Raw genomic sequence first — 17,692 nt, 5'->3', positions numbered from 1 at the left:
TTATTCTGCTGTTGGATCTGCAGCATTACCTGTCGCTGTTTGTCGATGTCAGTGCTCGTGCTTTGGGCTCTTCTTCAGTGTTCTTCTTGCTCATCCTCCTCTGTTTGACCGTCCCGCTGTCGGACTTCCCACTTGGTTCCTCGGTCAACCCTTTATATGGAGAGAGGTTTAAGAGAATGTGAGTTAAAGGAACTGAACCTACTCTAAAACTATCAATGATAAAAGGAGAGTATTTTTACCCAGCAGCTCCTTCCGTGTGCGGCTGGCTATCTCTTTGATCTCCATGCGGGACAGTGACATCGAGTGCGTAGCAGAGATGAGGGGCGTTGGGGGCACCATGGCGGGGGCTGGCGTCGTCAGCACCTTGTTGACCAGAGGGGACTTGAGGGGTCTTTCGATGCTCCGGCCCACCAGGTTGCAGAGAGGGATCTTGAATATGTGTTTACACGAAGCCTCACCTGAAAGGAAAGATCCCAGAGGAAGAAAAGGAGCGAAAAACAAGGAGGCGGCGAGTAAAGTCAGGAAAGGGAGAGAGGCAAGTGACAAAAGATGACAGGAGTTAATAAGAGCAGAGATGAAATGTCAAAAAGAGGACACATGAAAGCGGAAGATTAATGCATGGCAAAAATGAGGAAACTTCAGTGTTCTAGTTGTGTTGTTGCTAACTGGCTAGAAAGATGGAGAAGCATTATTCAGTAAGCATCTTACTGTTTATGCACCTTATTAACTGCAAACTAACTCCACTGGTCTAGTTAAATACCTAATACTATTGGATTTATGTCACATTCACCTGAGAATACAGATAAATATCTTATATCAAATAAAAGATTGTTTTGCTTTAAATAAGTCAAACAGGCTTCCAATGCTGCAATCAAGCCACTTTAATCAAGTTTCTTAAATGCTTGCTGCAAATTTTAATCCACAAATGTAATCTAGGACTTTTTCTGCAATATCATACATTTCTCTATATGAAAATTTACCTTGACTTGTCATTGTGAGTGAATTATATTTGTTCTGTAATTAGATCATTTTGGCCTGAAATAAGACAAATATACTCCTAGCATTTAACATTTCTCTGAATGATTTATCTCATTACAAAAGACTCTTCTGACTGTCTGGATAACAATAAATCAAAACTAATCGTTTTTATCAACTGGATAGCTTACAGAGTCTGTGAGGTTTGCACTGTTTGCAGTGCCCATAAAAATATTCACCCCCTTGAATATTTAACCTTTCAACTGATGTTATGAACCAATCATAGTCAACATGATCTGGCTTTTCTGACAGAAAAATTCAAAGTAAAAGATATCAAAGTATATATAGATGCTCCTTTGGGTGCAATCACAGCACTGAGTCCATCCACAAAGTCTCTATTTGATTGAGGTCTGGGATTTGACTCGGCCACTCCAGAACATTCACCTTGTTGACTTTAAACTGTGTCTGTGTAGCTTTCAGCTCATTGTCTTGCAGGAAAATAAATCTCCAAAGTCGTAGCTCTCTTGAAGACTGAATAAGATTGTCCTTCAGGATTTTCAGATATTTTGCTGCATTCATTTTATCCTCTACCTTTACAAGATGACTAAAACTAGACGACTTTTGCCAAGATGACTAAAACTAGACGACTTTTGCCAAGATGACTAAAACTAGACGACTTTTGCCAAGATGACTAAAACTAGACGACTTTTGCCAAGATGACTAAAACTAAGCTAAAATGTAATTTAGTTTTTGTCGGACATTCAAAATCCATGATATTTCTCTACTGTCGGTAAATCTGTCATAAACAATGCATCTATATCTCTTCTGCCTCTCAACTGTAGAAAGCAGGGACTCCAGATTTAGGGTGCAGAGTGCAGAGAGCACACTACCGTGACTTGGTACCAGACTTAAGCAAGAAAATAAATGCTTGGACTTAAAGTAAAGACTACAAGTGAGGACTTTTTATGGACTAAAACTAGACTAAAATGTTTTTGAGTTTTTGTTGACTTAAACTAGGCAAACGCAAAAGGGTAGAAATGACTAAAATGTGGCTAAAACTAAAACTATCACTAAATGTGATCAAAAGACTAAGACTAAAATTAACAATAGCTGTCAAAACTAACACTGGTTTGTGGTGATTTGCAGTGGTGGGATAGTGTCTTGCCTTATAGCTGGAAAAAAAAAAAACTTCCTTCCACTTGACCATGGTGTCTCCCACATGCCTTAAGGTGAACTCTAGTCCAGATTGAATCTGAGTTTTCTTCAACCGTGTCTTTCTCTTTGCCACTCTCCCACAAAGCTTTGACTGGTGAAGAACCCGGCCAACAGTTGTTGTCTGCAGAGTCTCTCCCATCTCAGCTGCTGAAGCTTGGAACTCCTTCAGATAGTCCTAAGTTTCTTGGTGTCCTCTCTCACTAGTCCCCTTCTTGCACGCTCACTCAGTTTGTGAGGACGGCCTGATCTAGGCAGATTTACACTTTCGCCATATTCCTTCAATTCTCAATGATGGATTTAACTGAACTCTGGGGGATGTTCTGAGCATTAGAAATATTTTTCTATCCATCCCCTGACTTCTACTTTTCAATAACCTTTTCTCTGAGTTGCTTGGAGTGTTCTTTTGTCTTCGAGGTGTAATAGTAGCCTAGAATACTGATTAACCTGTGACTGGACCTCTGTTGAATTTGGTCAGTCATTTAAAAGGGGGTGAATACTTTTTGTAGGCCCTGTATCTAGACTTGACAAATGTCTCTTCCTCACTCAAACATTTTCTAATTTCATGATACCGAATTTTTTTGAGCTGATTCTTCATATTCAAACGAAGGTAATCTAAAAATGATTAATGGCCCTATTTACTGAAACAGCCTGTCATCTTAAAGGCAATCATCCTCTCTGCACAGAGCTAATGAAACAGAACTGTTAAACTGTAGCCACTTATAGCAGACCACTGATTATTTAGCAGTCAATATGAACACTTAAAGTTCATTTGTAACCCTCTGAAATGATTTTTGAGATTTTAAATGGAAAAAACAAAGCCAACAAACAAGCAGCAGTGTAGCATCCTGCAAGTTTCTAATTGCACCAGCAGGGAGCAGCGTTGCATTTCAAACTCTGCTCCATTGAGACAGGCTGGTAGAAATGTTGGATAAGACTGAATTAATGTGAATGCTGCGCTGCACAAAGAGGAGCGTCTCATCTGAAATGTCAGCGGGTGAGAGGTGAATGAAGAGCCACGGAGGAAAATAGAGGGTCACTGCTGATGTTTGACAGGTACACTGTGTTAGTGTTGTTACAGAGCCTTGTTTCTCTACCTTTGCTGTCATACAGAAACAAAACAAAAAAGCAAGAAAACATGCAGGTTTTATTTGGAATATATAGTCATGGAGGTCCATATATTCCACATGCGATTCTGGACCAGGGGAAGAGTCAAACTCCATCACACTGAATGCAAAAATAGGAATTTTGAGCACTAATTTAAGGGAGTCTCCAGGGAAGACAGCTGATTTGTTGCAGGGTTTATTTAAGCCAATGGATGGAGGTGGATGGAGGTAAGCAGCCACATCAGTAACAGCATCTTGTTCACATTACTGATGCAATTACATCTGATAAATCCCTCCCCAAGGAGCAGATACAGCAGGCGCACGGGCAGTTAGAGGATGGGATTTTTGTCAGCACCCCTTCCACCTTTTCCTTCTCCTCCTCCTATACCCCCCACCCTCACCCTGCTCAGATGGCAGCACCGCTGTTTGGACTACCACTTTGGATCGAAGAGGGGGCTGACAAAAGTCTCCATGGCGACAGTGCAATCTGTAAATCATGCTGCGGCAGACGTGTCTTCTCCTTCCCTCTTTCCCTTCTTCTCTCGACCTCCTGCTTGTACACAACCCCTCCCTTTTTCCCTTTTTCATGCATACCTTTTCTCTTTCTAATTTCCAAACCCTCCACTCTGATCGACATTATCTCCTCCAGCTCACTTTTTGTACTTTGCACTTTATCACCTTTCTCCACCCTCTCCCCCTCCCCTCGCACTAACGCTTTAATTAGTTAAAACAGAAAGTCGGGGGATGGGGAAGACATAATGTTCACTTAACATTCAACCAACGTTCAAGTCAACATGCCGCCGTGGAGGAGCAGACAGGGTGATACACTCTGGGAGCATGTGCATGTTAGTGGGACAGCACTGTGAGCGTTTTCATGGACTGAGGAAACGAGTGGAGGGAGAATCCTGCAGTACCTTCAGCATCCTTAGACATGTACAGGGAAAGCTTGGTACCATAGGGGATCCGTATAGAATCTGAACCGGGGATGAAGAAGAGGGTTACACAGTCTGAACACACAGGGTAAAACGTACGCTGAGGATCACACACAAACACACAGTAGGTGTCCAGTAAACCATATTCACATGGGGGCATTTTTCAAGTCATCATGCTAAGGATGGGAACCTTAAATGCTGATATCATATCACACAGCTAGTTTTCAGCTATTGACATTTAAACTCTTCCAGATTGAGAAAAACATCAGTCCTGTTACTCTTATAATTCACCCATTTACTTACTAAAATCACCATTGACCACTGGGAACTTAAAGCTAAATCTATCATTCTGACATTAAATTTAAGACAGGACATCTAGTCTACATCAATAAGTGCAAATGTGCATATAAGGTCAGGTATTTTACCACAGTGAGTTTTCTTACAGTGATTAAGTACAGTTAATAGATTGATGAGTGCAAATGTGCATCTGAGGTAAGATATTTTACCACAGTGAACCTTCTAACAGTTTATAAGTGCAATGAATAGATCAATTAGTGCATATGTGCACATGATGCGAGGCATTTTACCACAGTGAGCTTTCTCACAGTGTTTTAAAATACACTTAAGTCATAAGAGACAGCGCAGGATATTTTACATTAAGAGGGGCAGGTGTAACCTGACATGCCAGATGGAATTGTTTCACACGTCCATCTGGAAAACCTTCAACACTAAATGTTTGGGAAAGGGCTGAGCCTTTGAAAAAAAACTCAGAGTGTGACTGGATGAACATTCTGTCCGTCACACCTTTACGAGCCAATCAGAGCAACAAAACAAATGATGTAGCCGCGACCTAGGTGCGCCTGTGCAGCTAGTGAGGAATAGTACCTGCACTAAATGTGCTCTTTTGAAATCACTCCGCCCAGCAGCCATGCCTCGAGAGTAGTTCCAGCTTTGCATTTGCCTCTAAAAACAACTTTGTCTTGTAATGTTCCATGATTTTTTCATAGCGTGGTCAATGTGCAGGTCACAACTTGTCCACGAGAGCATTTTGGAGTTGTTGGATTGTGTATTTGATAAGTTTGATGAGGGAAAGCCGGAGCCAGAGGTCTCCATAGCATTAACTGAACAGCTGGCATATCAGCCTCCCAGATCTAGAAACAGCTTGCACCAACAACTAAAGGAAACAAACCCATTACTAAGACTATAGGGATTATGGCAATGGGCGAATTTGCCAAAATGTTGAAGTATCCCTTTAACGAAGAAATGTCGTCAAGTTCTGATAAAACTGTCGCTTTAGCAGCATCCACGCTAATCTCTTCATAACTGCACCGGCCTCTTGTTGCTGCTTGCTTACTTACTTCAAGACTCCACCACCCCTGAAAGTACTTCCCCTTGCCGCTGATTGGTCCTGTCACTTTCTAACTGGGCCCAAACAGTTCAGATGGGAGCTTTGCAAGATGGATTCGCCAATGAGAGACACAGAAACGGGCGTATCCATCTGCTTTGCAAGGTTAGGGCCAAGGTGCTTGTGAAATGAAAGTTCCATTCAGAGGCTAGAGGCTCCATCCACTTCTTAGCTCAAATTTCTGCTGAGGACACTAAATGCTAACACTGCCTTTTGAAATTCTTGTGCAAAGATAGGAGATGCATTACCACACAGGTAAATAAACTTAAGATGATCAATAAGCTATCATTGGTCAACAGCTAGTGTTAACATTTAGCCACTGTTTGGCTCACAATTCTGTGTAACCGAATTTTTACATTATCTAACAGTAATCTTAGCTTGGAGATGGCAGGTACTGAAACAAGCTGTTGTCTGATGGAAGCTTACTGCATTACTAAATGTTCTTTTTAAAATTTACAGTGGTCCAGATGATCTTCCTGACTTTCACCGTCCATTAGGTTTCAATCGCTCATCACTCAGGATGTAGCTGTCAGATTCTCTAGAGTCATACGATCTAAAGACGAGAAATTATTAGCCCGTAAGCTTCCCAACCTTAGCATAATGTCAGAGGAAAACATCTGCTGTGTGAATACAGGGAATGATGCAGAATTATATGCATAACCACCTAAAACAGGAAAGAAAATTAGAATCCCTTTGAGAGAAATGATGACTAAAATCAGTCTAAAAGCACAAAGCCCGTCCTCTGCTAATTGAAGCTGCGACAGACAAACTGTCCTCCTTGTTAGTCTTAATGGGACCTGTAAATACCTGCTCCCCTCAGGAAAACAGAGAAAATCTGCCTTGATGGTGCAGCAGCAGCCACGGCACATTTTAATAATTGTTTTCCCGAGGCCTTGTCCTTGTCACTGTGGCGTTAGAATCACACAAATGCATCTGAGGGTGACTTTGTGTCACTTTTAAGGGCCAGACAGTATAATGAAGATGACATTGCCATGATCCAAATGCTGAATGACAAACCGGTATGTCATTAACTACAGCCGTGCATCACAAATACGCCCCATTTAAAGACAGGTGAAACAATCGAGGAGAGGTCAGCTGATGGGGGAGGGGTGACTCCGTCTGGTCAGATCCACATAAAAGATGGACGGGGTCGTTAAAGTGGGCTGGATGTTGGAAGGGAAGGAGTTGTATTGATCCTTAAGCATGCTTGAAAGCCTTCCTTTTCTTTAAAGGACATTTATTGTGTCCTCTGAATAAGTGATTTGTTAAAATGTGGGGGGATAGTTCTGTTTCTTTTGATTTAATTTGTGGTTTGTAAGAATTTTTTCAAAGCACATTAATGCTTAGAAAGCTGTGACTCCTTCTCCACAGATTACACGCATATGGCTGCCATTTTTCCACTGACATTTTTTAATCTTATTAAGATTTTTCTATTACAGTAAATTTAAATACAGTCTCGCTATTGCATTTAAGCTGCATTGGGTTCTGTATCTTTGATTTGAAATTTTTGGTGTTCATAGATTCTTCATAAAAGGAGTTGAAGAAGCAAAACCTACAGGATAGTTTTTCTTGTTGACAAAAAAAGACCATGAAACAGCCTAAAATTGGTTATCCAACTAAGAAGACAACTCAAAACTTAACTGCAGAGCTGTTTAAGTCTTGTACTACGGTTCACATAGTTCATTTTTTTCTTTTTTATGTTGCAGCCTGATGCTACAGTCAAAGAAATAGATATTTATTTTCATAAATCTACACTCAGTTCTCCATCATGACTAAATAAAAACAGAACTTTAGAAATTTTTGCAAATGTATTAAAATTAAAAAACTGAAACATCACATTGAGTTCTCAGATCGTGTGCAAAAACCCTTGAAATGTAGCTCAGGTCCCTTCCATTTCTCTGGATCTTTGCTGAGATGTTTCTACACCTTGATTGAGGAACTTGAATTTAAGATCTGGGGAAGGCTACAAAACATTTCTGCACTGAAGGTTCCCAAGAGCACAGTGGCCTCCAGAATTCTTCAATGGAAGAAGTTTGGCACAACCAGGACTCTTCCAGGAGCTGGTGATCAAAAAATGAGCAGTTACTAAATGCCTTATTAAGAGAGGTGACCAAGAACCTGATTGTCACTCTGATTGAGTTCCAGAGATCCTGTGTGGAGATGGGACAAAGCTCTAGAAGGACAACCGTCAGAGCAGCCCTCCACTGATCTGGGCTTTACAGCAGAGCGGCTAGATGTAAGACACCTAAGTGCAAAGCACACGAAAACCCACTTTGCTGTCACGTGGAGTTTTTTGCAAACTCCAGGCTTGTCCTGATCATTTTTGAACACATATCCTAATTTTTAACTCATTTAAATGTTCTTTCTGGCATATATTATCATTGTCATGGTCTTCCTGTCTTTGAAAGTAACTGCAGCCATGTCTCAATGCCCCTTCCAAATAAAGCCAAGGTTTTTTTATAGACTGAAGTTAAACAGTATATGATCTCTTGACAGGAAGAAGCTTAGCAATGAGACCAGTGTTAACAGAAACATCCCCCTCCAGCATCTCATAAACTCAGCATTTATTTTGTTAAACTTAGTTTGCACAATCTGCAAAAAACAAGCACAAAAATGCTGCCAAAAAACTGTTTGAGCATGAGCTTGCACAATGTCCCAAAAAAATCACTGATTTGAATTTGCTCAGTAAGACAGGTTGGAGATAAAAAAATCTTCAAGAAAAGCCAAGTGGGCTTGAATGTTTTTAGGTGGGCGACGAGCTCTTGGAAGAGTCCTGGTTGTGTCAAATTTCTTCCATTTGAGAAATCTGGAGGCCACTGTGCTCTTGGGAACCTTCACTGCAGCAGAAATTTTTTTTGTAGCCTTCCTCAGATCTGTGCCTTGCAACAATCCTGTCTCTGAGCTCTGCTGCAGTTTCTTTGACCTTTGACCTGGTTTTTGTTCTGAAATCATTATCAGCTGTGAGGCCTTCCATAGGGAGATGTGTGCCAAATCCTGTCCAATCAATCTAATTAGCACAGGTGGACTCCAATCAAGGTGCAGAAACATCTCAGCAAATATCAGAGAAATGGGAGGGACCTGAGCTAAATTTCAAGTGTTTTGCAAAGGGTCTGAATACTTCAATATGTGATATTTCAGTTATTTATTTTTAATAAATTTGCAAAAATTTCTAAAATTCTGTTTTCAGTTTTTCATGATTGGGAACTGAGTGTAGATTAAAGAGAATAAAATTGATTTTTTTTTTGACTTTAGCGTCAGGCTGCAACATAAGAAAGTTGAAATAAGTGCAGGGAGTCTGAATATCCCCCATCAGTGCTTAAATGGTCAGCTTTAATGTGAAGTTTAATAAGATTATCGGGTAATAGGGGTTAAACTATCTAAACAGAAGAAATCAACTGAAAGAAATCTGAACATCGGGATCATTTACAGTGTCACCATCAGTAGAACCAAAAAGAAGACATTTCCATATTTTAATAGACTAAATTATGTCAGTTTGAGGTGTTAATGATGGGAAAGATAAAGCGATTAAATATCTTGCCCTTGAGAAGTGCACATGATTAATACTGGAGAAAGAAAAACTCTTTAGGGGAAAGACTGCACCTCCAGTGAACCTTTCTGCTGAGACTAGTTTATGTAAATTGCTCCGGAGCTCCTGGCTAACAGCAGTATCCAAAGTCAAACAGGTCTGCAGGCAACACTGACATTTGGAAACCTTTACTAGCAAAGAAGTAATATCAACATCCTCCGGCGCTTTTTGGCTGAGCGGGGCTTACCGTCACCAAGCGGCGAAGGAAATACAGGCATCTCGTAGCCAGTGGGAGTCTGCGGGGAACTCTGGGAACTGGTGTCTCTCGAACTGCAGTTGGATGCTGAGCTCACCGGAGCAGACGAAAGGAAATAGATATCCGACTGTGTTTGGAGACAAAGAAGGAATCAGAGATGAACTTGTACCAATAAACAGACAGAAAGCATCTGACTGATGCAGGGGAATATTAGAGGAAAGAACATGAAAAATCATACAAAGAGATCAATTGAGGATAAAGGTATCTCTTTTATCAGGTGGCCTCTTTACGTGTGCATGAATTATGAATGTATTATTGCTCTGTAGCCATGCAGATAGCCAGCTATATTTCCCAACAGGGTGATAAAGATTGATTGAAACAAGAGAGCTGAGACAGCTACTTTACAACACACCGATGGCTCTTCCAACACTAAAAAGACTCACAGGCTTAAAAGAGCTCCGACAGTGAAGCCAAGGGTGTTTTGGAAGCACATGTCATGAATTTCTACTGCATCAAACTCAAGTTATGACCATTTATTTTAACAGAAACAAACTACAAATAAGTACTGACCCGTGAGGCTGCTAACTGCAGCTCTGGTACCACTGCTGTGTACACAAGGTTGCCGTTAACGACCAGCCGAATCTCGATGGAGTCCGTGGTGAAGGCCAGGATGTAGGGGAAAGCGCAGACTGGAAAGACAAAATGAATGTGCAACAATGGAAGAGGGATGACCAACAGGGGGCATCAGAAAAACATTCTGTTCTATCAAGTCTTTTTGCTCAACTATCCCACTCAAACAGTGCAGGACATTTAGCAGAGTCCCCCAGACTATCCTTTTAAAATGTCATCATTAGTCCATGAGTTTATGAGTCAATCATAAGTCCACTTTCAGGGAACTTTTTTTTGCCACTGTAGACCCATTATTTGTCCCAATTTTGCTGCTTATTTTTGCTTCCAATCCATTTTTGCCATTTCATTTCTCCAATTATAGCCCATTTTTCCTGCTTTTTGCACTACTTGCCACTTTAAATTTATTTTTGCCACTTGCTTTGGATTTTTTTGCCACTACTATACCACTATTTGCCATTCTTCTCCAAATTTTGCCACATTCTTCTAATTTTCACCCATTTTTTGCCACTTTTAATCCATTGTCGCTCTATTTTGCCACTTCTTTTTCTCCACTTTGAACCCATTTTTGATACTTTTGCACTATTTGCCACTTTGACCCATATTTGCAACTTTTATTTAATTTTTTTCATTATTTTGAACTTTCTTTGGTCACTGCTGACCCTTTATTTCCCCTTTTCTCCCAATTTTGTGGCATTTTTCAAAATTTACCCCCTTTTTGCAACATTTTTTAATAAACTTTTGCCACTTCTTATCCCCACTATTAACATCTTTGTGGAATTTCTTTTAGCCACTATTGGCCCATTATTTGCCACTCTTCTCCCAATTTTTGCCACAGTTCCGCTGCCATTTTTTGACACTTTTTGCTACCTCTTCTCCCCAGTCTTAACCCTATAACGCTGCTATTTCGCCTATTTTGCCACTTTTAAGAAATTCTTTGGCCACTTTTAAAAATGATTTTTGGCCACAGTTAATCTTTCATTTCCCCTATTTGTCAAATTTTGCAGCATCTTTCCAATTTTTCACCCCTTTTAACCACCTTCAATCAATTTCTGCCAATCTTTGCCACTTATCTTCCCCACTTTTAACCCTTTTCTGCTACTTTTTGCACTATTTTACACTTTTAACCCTTTTTTTTTGCTACGTTTAACCCATTTTTGACATTTTCTCTCTTTCCCTTCTCCCAATTTCACCAGATTCTTCCGATTTTTTACCCATTTTACCAATTTTAACCAATTTTAGCTGCTTTTTGCCCCATTTAGCCACTGTTAACACATTTGGTGCCTTTTGTCCATTTCAGCTACGATTTGCTACTTTCACACTTGGATAATAATTTCATCCTACTGTCCTCGAACGCATCATGAATGTAGCCGTTGGTAGGCTCGTTAGGCGAGCAGATTTTAACACTGGGATCATACACTGCCTGGCAAAAAAAACAAAACAAAACAAAAAAAAGTCGCCACCTGGATTTAACTAAGCAAATAGGTACAAGCCTCCTATTGGATAATTACTGCATGGGCGATTATCTTTCAGTTGACAACAAGTTATTTAACTCCAGCTGATGAAATGAGTAACTTCTCATTTCTTAAACAATGGATTTTTTCTTCCCTAATGGCACAGGCATATTCCAAGATGACAATGCCAGGATTCATCGGGCTCAAATTGTGAAAGAGTGGTTCAGGGTGCACGAGACATCATTTTCACACACGAATTGGCCACCACAGAGTCCAGACCTTAACCCCATTGAGAATCACTGGGATGTGCTGGAGAAGGCTTTGCGTAGTGGTCAGACTCTCCCATCATCAATATTAAAATTAATGCAACACTGGATGGAAATAAATCTTGTGACATTACAGAAGCTTATCCAAACAATGCCACAGCGAATGCGTGCTGTAATCAAAGCTAAAGGCGGTCCAACAGAATATTAGAGTGTGTGACCTTTTTTTGGTGGCGACTTTTTTTTGGCCAGGCAGTGTATTTTTAAGTAGAAGGAGCTGCTTCAAAGTTTAGGAGTGCTTTTCATGGACTTTCTGAGCAGAAAAGGAGCAGCTAAAGCCAGTGTGAGTCTGTAATTTCTACAGTCCAAGTTTTTTGTCTCAATCAGCAGTTAAAGGTAGACTACTACATTTTGGTCTAATTTAGCAAAAGCTAAAGAAGAAAAATGCAACTTTGTTATTCTTTAAATCATGTAACTTTGTAAGCCTTAGATTCATTACCTATGTAGCTTCATAACTAATGTAGCTTGGTTAGCTTTAGCCTTAGCTATGTTACCCATATCTGGCTTATAGCTACTTTAGCTTTAGCTACATTTATTAAAGCTAGCATAGTTAGATTAGCTGTAGCTAACGTAGTTTTGTAATATTTTTACACAACATAGCTTAGTTAGCTTTAGCTACATTACCTGTACAGTTACACTAGGTATGTAGCTCCATAACCAGCATAACTTGGTTAGCTTAAGCCTTAGTTTTCTCACCTATGTAGCTGACACAGCTACTTTAGCCTTAGTTTTCTTACCTATGTAGCTGACACAGCTACTTTAGCCTTAGCTATGTTTGCTGCATAAGGGTGATTTTATGGAAGCTGAGCTTTTCTTCTTGTAAGCAGGCTGTTTACTTTATTAAATGTCAGGTTTTTGATTTTGACTTTTTTGTGATTATTTTTTCAAATCAAGCCAACAGTTGAAGGTAGGCAACTGTATTTTGGTCTGATTTAGCAAAAGCTAAACAAGCAAATGCAACTTTGTTATTCTTTAAATAATGTAACTTTGTAAGCCTTAGCTTCTTTACCTATGTAGCTTCATAACTAACAGTAGAGCTAGCTTTAGCCTTAGCTATGTTACCTATGTGGCTTAGGTAGCTACTTTAGCTTTAGCTACATTTATTAAAGCTGGCATAGTTAGATTAGCTGTAGCTAACTAGCAAAAGCTAACATAGTTTTGTTATTTTTTTAACAACATGGCTTAGTTAGCTTTAGCTAAATTACCAGTGTAGCCACATTAGGTATGTAGCTCCATAACCAGCATAGCTTGTTTAGCATTAGCCTTAGCTTCCAGCTGCTGTCTGCAGCCAGACTGTCTTGAACATTGCATATCATTTTGTGCTAAATAGTTCATGTACAGTGAATGGCTTTAGTGGACCAGCTTTATTTTGTAACAGAAAACAGTTAGCTGTTGCTGCTTAAAATTCAGAGCAGCATGACGGGACTGAAATAGTAGATTTAGTGCCTGTAAAATTAGAAACAAGGAGCTAAAAACAGCTGAATGCAGAGTTAGGAGGATTGTCTCTAAAGAGTTTGGTGGGAATGTTTGTGGGCTTTTATACGAGAGTCACTGCTGCTATAAAAACATCAATGAGAAAAGCCCAAACAGAGGTTCTCCAATATCTCAGAGCTTTTATTAGCCTACTGCCTGTTTTTCTGAGTTTGGTGCCTTAGTGTGAAGAGAGCACACATGTCACAAACGGGGTCAGGGTTCAAAAGCCTTTCATCACTTTCTGCATCGATAAAAAAAATCACAAACACAGACACATGCACTCAAACACACACAACACAAATAATCATGCTGGCCAATTGGATGCTTGTGACCACACATGGTGTTTCCATGGTGACGGCAAGCCCTGGGCCAGGCCTGCAGGAAAGGAAAGGGCCAGGTGGAGCCAGAGTGTTGTTTCCGTGGTAACGTACCGATAGCATTGGGCATCTGGTTCCAGCTGAAGTGGAAGTCTGAGGTGTTGGACTGGATCATGGGTGTGGAGCCGTTGAATGGACAAACTTTCTTATAGTAACAAATATCTGGAGGAGAGACAGGAAGCAGGTTGGACTTTCAAAGTAAAGGATGTGTTTTTGTTTTTATTCCGTGGGTTTTGACCAAAAGTTTGTAGCTTCAATTTGCAGACAGAAACTTGGAGATAAGTGAGACTCACAGTTGTAACACAACAGCAGACCCGCCTCCCCGTCTTCATAAACATCAATGGCTGCTACATAGTTTACCTGCAGGAGGAGACGAGGCAGGTTAAAGGGAAAATTTTAAATCCAAAGCCTGGAGAGAGGACATGTTTGCAACAAATGATGCCAAGGTACTTGGAGAACTATGTCGGCCATATTTCAGCAGTCTGTCTCATATTTGGTTACAAAGGATAAACGGTAAAAGCAGAATAATAACACAGTTTAGATGGAGCAGCTGCTCATACTCGAGTCTCCTCATCATTCCTCCCTGTTCAGCTGGAGGCTGTGAATGACAGCATGTTGATTCACCCTAGCAGCCTGTCCATGAGTGTGTGCGTGCCTCACCCTGTTGGCATCTACATGATGTAGCCTGTAGGCATCTCCTGTGCTCTCATTGATCAGGTCAAACTGATGTTTGTAGGCCACGCAGATCATGTTGTCATTTTCTCCCGTCGGGCCGTCCACCAACGCCATCACCACTGGCGGGTCGCACAGACAGATCTCCTGGAAGATCGATAGGACAAGATTCACCTCAGTGCTTTTACGCACATATGGATTGATTTAAAAGGAGCATAACCTTTACTGTCTGTATGATTTTAAAGCTTTAAGGCTGGGTTTAGTCTGACCTCCTGAACTGACTACAAATCTCTGTAGACAGGACCGTCACTCCCTAGTGATGTAACAGAACACTTAATACATGCTGCATGAGTTTTAGTTGTTTTGCTGTGGAGACTGTGTCCATGACATCCTTGGCAAGGTCCTCCTTAACAAAGATGCACAATTTCCAGATGTGTGATGTTAGTCACTGGACCTGATGCTGTCATGCTGCCACTACTGTGTTGTTTGATGAAGACTGAAAGTATTCATGCCCTTTTTTTTTTTTTACACGGTTGGACTACTGTAATGTACTTTACGTCTGTATTAACCAGGCTTCTCTTGCATGCTTACTGTCGGTTCAAAATGCTGCTGCTCGTCTTTTAACAGATGCACAAAAACATGAACACATTACCCCGTCCCTTCACTGGCTCCCTGTTCATTTTAGAATTGTGTTAAATTACTCAGTGCTTCTTTTTGTTAACACCTGCTTGACTTGTTCCCTTTACCTTCTTCTCCCTCACCACATCATCTGCATAGAGTTTCAAAGTTTTGGTATAAAATGGTATATGTAGGAAGGGAACTAATAGATCTGACATGCTTTTCTATTGAAAAATGAAAAACTATAACCAGGTTTATCTATGTAAGTGTGGGTCTGTTAGAGGTGAGGCTGTCTGGGCAGTGATGGTTAGATAAAGGCTGTCTCCTTGAGCTCACTGTTCAGCCGTCTGGGGGGGTGACGGAGGGTTGACAACTTGACAACCCTGGAGAAATGTTTGTTTTTTCATAAGTCAGCACAGTTGACTTGTGGAGGCCAGCATAAAGGCGTAGCTGAGCTGAGGGATTTCTTCCTTGACTGCTCTAGTACATTGTATTTAAATCAAACACTAATATTTAACTGTTCTAGATTTAAATGATGGCACACTTTACCTTTTCCTTTTGTGTGTGTAAAAGAGTAGCTAAACTATATCTCAGCATGTTCATTTACAGCTTTATTCCAAACTTTGCCGTACCCGTATGTACTGAAACTCCTCCACCGGCGAGTCAGCTCCAGCCGCCACGGCGCTGAAGCTTTCAACCCGTGGATGTTTCCTGGTGATGAGGAGGAGTTTGTTCCTGATGGCTGCTACTATCCTCAGCTCGGAGCCGTGGTGGGTGTTGATCGAGTACAAATGACAACCTGGGACAATAAGAGGGGGGAGGGGGGAGGGCAATCCAACAGATCAATGCATGCAGCACAGACAGCTGGTCACGCAGCAGCAGCAGGTCAGAGGTCGTGTGTTTGCACTGCTGAAAGGGCCTTTTTAAAGGTCACTCCATCCTGTACTGAAATGTTAATTTTCTTTTTCTGTTAATATAATCATGCCAGGCATAAATTACATTTGACTATTGATTTGTTAAGACCGTAACTGACTTTGTCCGAACATCTTCAATTAATCTCTGCCAACACTGACAAGTAGCAAATGTGAAGAATGGATGTTTGATGGACTATTTTATCCATTTTTGCCACTTTTCTTCTATTTTTGCCACATTCAACCCCTTTTCATTACTTTTTTGCACTATTTTTTGTTATTTGTAACCAATTTTTGATACTATTTGACCCTTTTTTCCTCTTTACCAGTTTTTGCCACATTTTAACCTCTTTTCACAACTTTTTCTGCATATTTCTGTCCCTTTGTGCCACTCCACAACACATTCTGCCCCTTATCACCCATTTATGCTACTCTCTAACCCCCTTTTCACCACTTTATCTGGTCATTTTGTCAGCAGTTCTGCCAATATTAACCCTTTCTTAAATATCTACTAATTTTGACAGTACATTTCTGTAAAAATAGATCAAATATTAAGTCATTCTAACACTATTTATTATGAATTGTTTGTGGGATGGATTTAACTGCTGCAGACATTTAAAGCCAAAGGATACTCTTAAAACCACAACATCTTCTTTTCCTCCTCCTTTTTCTGAATTTAATGATCTTTCGGGGCCAGACAGGAAGCTTTTGGGGGGCCTGATATGGCCCCCCGGGCTGCCAGTTGATCAGTGCCATAGACTGAGAGCTCAACTAGTCTACTGGTAGCATGCAGGATCACAAACTCCACATGGTGAGAAAGAAAGCTCTAAAGGAGCTACACATCTGCACAGAAACTGCATGTTTTGGATGCAGTGGAATTTTGCTAAACGACTTAGTCTTTTTTCTTGGTATACCAGGCTCCTTGAACAACTTTTCATCGACTGGGTAGCAAGAGGAGCTTTGGTGACACAGGAAGAGTTTTAGACCTTTTTATCTCTATGAGAGACCCCCAACACAGACTACATTCTAAATACAGTCATGTGCATAAGCTTGAGGCGTGTAGGGTGCTATTTATTTACCACGGGGCCTGAAGTGCCATAACAGGGGGCTGGATAGGCAGGGGTAGGGCCCCAGAGTCAAGCTTAACACATGCAGTGGAATTTGCTACACAGCTAGAGTTTTAGTCCCTATTTCTCTGCGAGAGACCCCTGAAGAAAGACTGTGTCTTATATACAGTTTTGAGTTTTAGGCATGTAGGGTGCTTAGGGTGCACTGACAAGAAAGGAAGGGTTTGTGCATGTGCATAAGTTTGAGGCATGTAGGGTATTAAGGATTCACCCTGGGGCCAAAAGGTGCCAAAACCAGAGATGTGAGAGGGAGGGGCTGGGTGGCCAGAATTCAACTCGACACATGCAGTGGAACTTGATAAACAGGAAGAGTTTTTGGCCTTTTATTTCTCTTTGAGAGACCCCCCTAAATAGACTGTGTCTTATATACAGTTTTGAGTACATGTTTTCAGCATGTAGGGGGCTTAGGGTGCACTGACTAGAAAGGGAGGGGTTGTGTAGCCAGAATCTAGTTTGACATATGTCACTCTGCAGCCAAGGTCAAGCTCGGCAGCATCTCTTTTGCCCCCCCCCCAGTAAACCCTCTGGAGGACGCCCGTGTTGTTTGGGCCAATGGGACATCCACAGCACGACCAGGGGGCTCATGGCAACTCTACGATCGCTCAGCTGGCACCCTAGGCCCTGCTAACTCAACACATCTACTTCTTACTCCACCTTAAAGGTGTGGACTTTGTAATATGCAAGGACATCCAGAGCAT

At 41.0% G+C, this 17,692-nt stretch overlaps 1 protein-coding gene across 6 annotated transcripts in view; it reads right to left on the bottom strand.

The window, feature by feature from the left end:
* garnl3 (GTPase activating Rap/RanGAP domain like 3) overlaps positions 1 to 17,692 on the bottom strand; it is a 112,647-nt gene that overhangs the window by 4,154 nt on the left and 90,801 nt on the right. For 3 of the 6 annotated variants that reach the window (XM_041810434.1, XM_041810435.1, XM_041810436.1), the window contains exons 22-30: positions 15,589 to 15,755; positions 14,327 to 14,485; positions 13,960 to 14,026; positions 13,721 to 13,828; positions 9,983 to 10,101; positions 9,404 to 9,539; positions 4,208 to 4,267; positions 240 to 458; positions 30 to 150 (exon numbers count right to left, since the gene is read on the bottom strand). In XM_041810434.1, coding sequence (XP_041666368.1) covers positions 30 to 150; positions 240 to 458; positions 4,208 to 4,267; positions 9,404 to 9,539; positions 9,983 to 10,101; positions 13,721 to 13,828; positions 13,960 to 14,026; positions 14,327 to 14,485; positions 15,589 to 15,755 — 1,156 coding nt within the window. Of the gene's footprint in view, positions 1 to 29; positions 151 to 239; positions 459 to 2,578; positions 4,123 to 4,207; positions 4,268 to 9,403; positions 9,540 to 9,982; positions 10,102 to 13,720; positions 13,829 to 13,959; positions 14,027 to 14,326; positions 14,486 to 15,588; positions 15,756 to 17,692 lie in introns of those variants that run through there. The other 3 variants (XM_041810437.1, XM_041810439.1, XM_041810438.1) reach the window with 2 other exon arrangements.

Source organism: Cheilinus undulatus, linkage group 17 (genome assembly GCF_018320785.1).
Source record: "Cheilinus undulatus linkage group 17, ASM1832078v1, whole genome shotgun sequence".
NCBI classification, from domain to species: domain Eukaryota; kingdom Metazoa; phylum Chordata; class Actinopteri; order Labriformes; family Labridae; genus Cheilinus; species Cheilinus undulatus.
Note: the sequence above shows the minus strand (reverse complement) of the source record. Positions and strands in the feature narration are given on the sequence as shown.